This window comes from Arachis duranensis, chromosome 7 (assembly GCF_000817695.3).
Source record: "Arachis duranensis cultivar V14167 chromosome 7, aradu.V14167.gnm2.J7QH, whole genome shotgun sequence".
Lineage (NCBI taxonomy): Eukaryota > Viridiplantae > Streptophyta > Magnoliopsida > Fabales > Fabaceae > Arachis > Arachis duranensis.
Window position 1 is genome coordinate 43,071,822 of NC_029778.3, and position 1,303 is coordinate 43,073,124.

At 32.5% G+C, this 1,303-nt stretch overlaps 1 protein-coding gene across 1 annotated transcript; it reads left to right on the plus strand.

The window, feature by feature from the left end:
- The first annotated feature begins 424 nt into the window (after positions 1–424).
- Positions 425–951, plus strand: LOC107458891 (uncharacterized). The gene has a single exon (XM_021127901.2). It carries the CDS (start codon positions 526–528, stop codon positions 760–762), a length of 237 nt encoding a protein of 78 aa, XP_020983560.1. The 5' UTR covers positions 425–525; the 3' UTR covers positions 763–951.
- The last annotated feature ends 352 nt before the right edge of the window (positions 952–1,303 follow it).

Genomic DNA, 1,303 nt, shown 5'->3' on the forward strand with positions numbered 1-1,303 from the left:
TATTAAAAATATTTAAAAATAAATAATTTTATTAGTTTTAGTTAAAAATTTTAATTAATATTTTATTTTTATATTATTAAAAATTTAAAATTTAATACAAACATATTTTTTTTAGTTAAATTAATTATCTACTATTATTCTTTTAATCTATATAATAACTACAATTTGTTTTTTCATTTTGTTTTATTCGCGCAGAGGATATAGATATAGACTCGTAACTAAAGAAAGAATATATAGTAAACGTGGCAGAAGTTGAAAGCATAAGTGGCACATGTCTATATACGTGTAAGTTATTAGACCCGGTATAATTCCACGTGGTTTATCTTGGTATATTTGGTTGCAGTGCCACCAACATGCAACTTTGTCACCGTTTTACTCACTTCATCAAACACACTGCATTATATATAGTAGTATCACACAATTACATACAGCAAGTTGGGGCGAAAAAAAAGGTTGAAGAACAGAGAGTGATTGGTAGTTACTAGTGGAAAATTGAAGAGAGGAATTGAAGGGAGGGAAGGTAGGATGTCAGGGGCACAAGGGGCACAGCCGAAAGAAGCAAGGACAGCAACGGTGTACGAGTCAGTAGAAGGAGGAGAGAATAGAACGAGGACTGACTTGCGTTCAAAGGAGGATCAAGGCAAAATTCAGATCGATAAGATGCAGGAGAAGGTCTCTGACCCTGCTGGCAAAGGTGGTCCTGTCTTTGGTGCTGGCAAAGATGACAACAAGCAAGACCTTGGAGTCACTGGCACTGGCTAATCATGTTAAGAAAATTAATAGTTATTTTCGTAAGAAAAGTTTTATGTAAAGATGGTATACTAGACAGTTAATTGGTTTAGTCAACTGGATATATTCAGTTAAAAACCTTAAATTATGTAAGGGTTGAAAATACCATCTTTCACATGAAACGTTTTTAGGAAAATGGATATCTTAAGAAAATTAGAGAGACAGGGATGATCATATTAGGTCGATTTTATATTTTAATTTTATTTATAGTTGGTACTTGGTAGGCGAGTCCGCACTCGGATACTATTTTATCTGAAAATAGTACTGAGAAATAAGTATCGGGGAAAAAAAAAACCATTGTTTATAGGTCCGTGTGTTTTTGTTCTAGAATATTGTGAATCTGATTGTGCATATGCACAATGAATTGTGAAAATTATGTGTTTTTGTACCTATTTGTATTTAAGTAATCCGACGAATACTACCTTAAGGTTCCCATTGTTGTCTAATAATATTTCAGTATTAATCCGTTCTCACAGGTTTACTCCAATAATTAAAACATGTTTACTCCAATAAT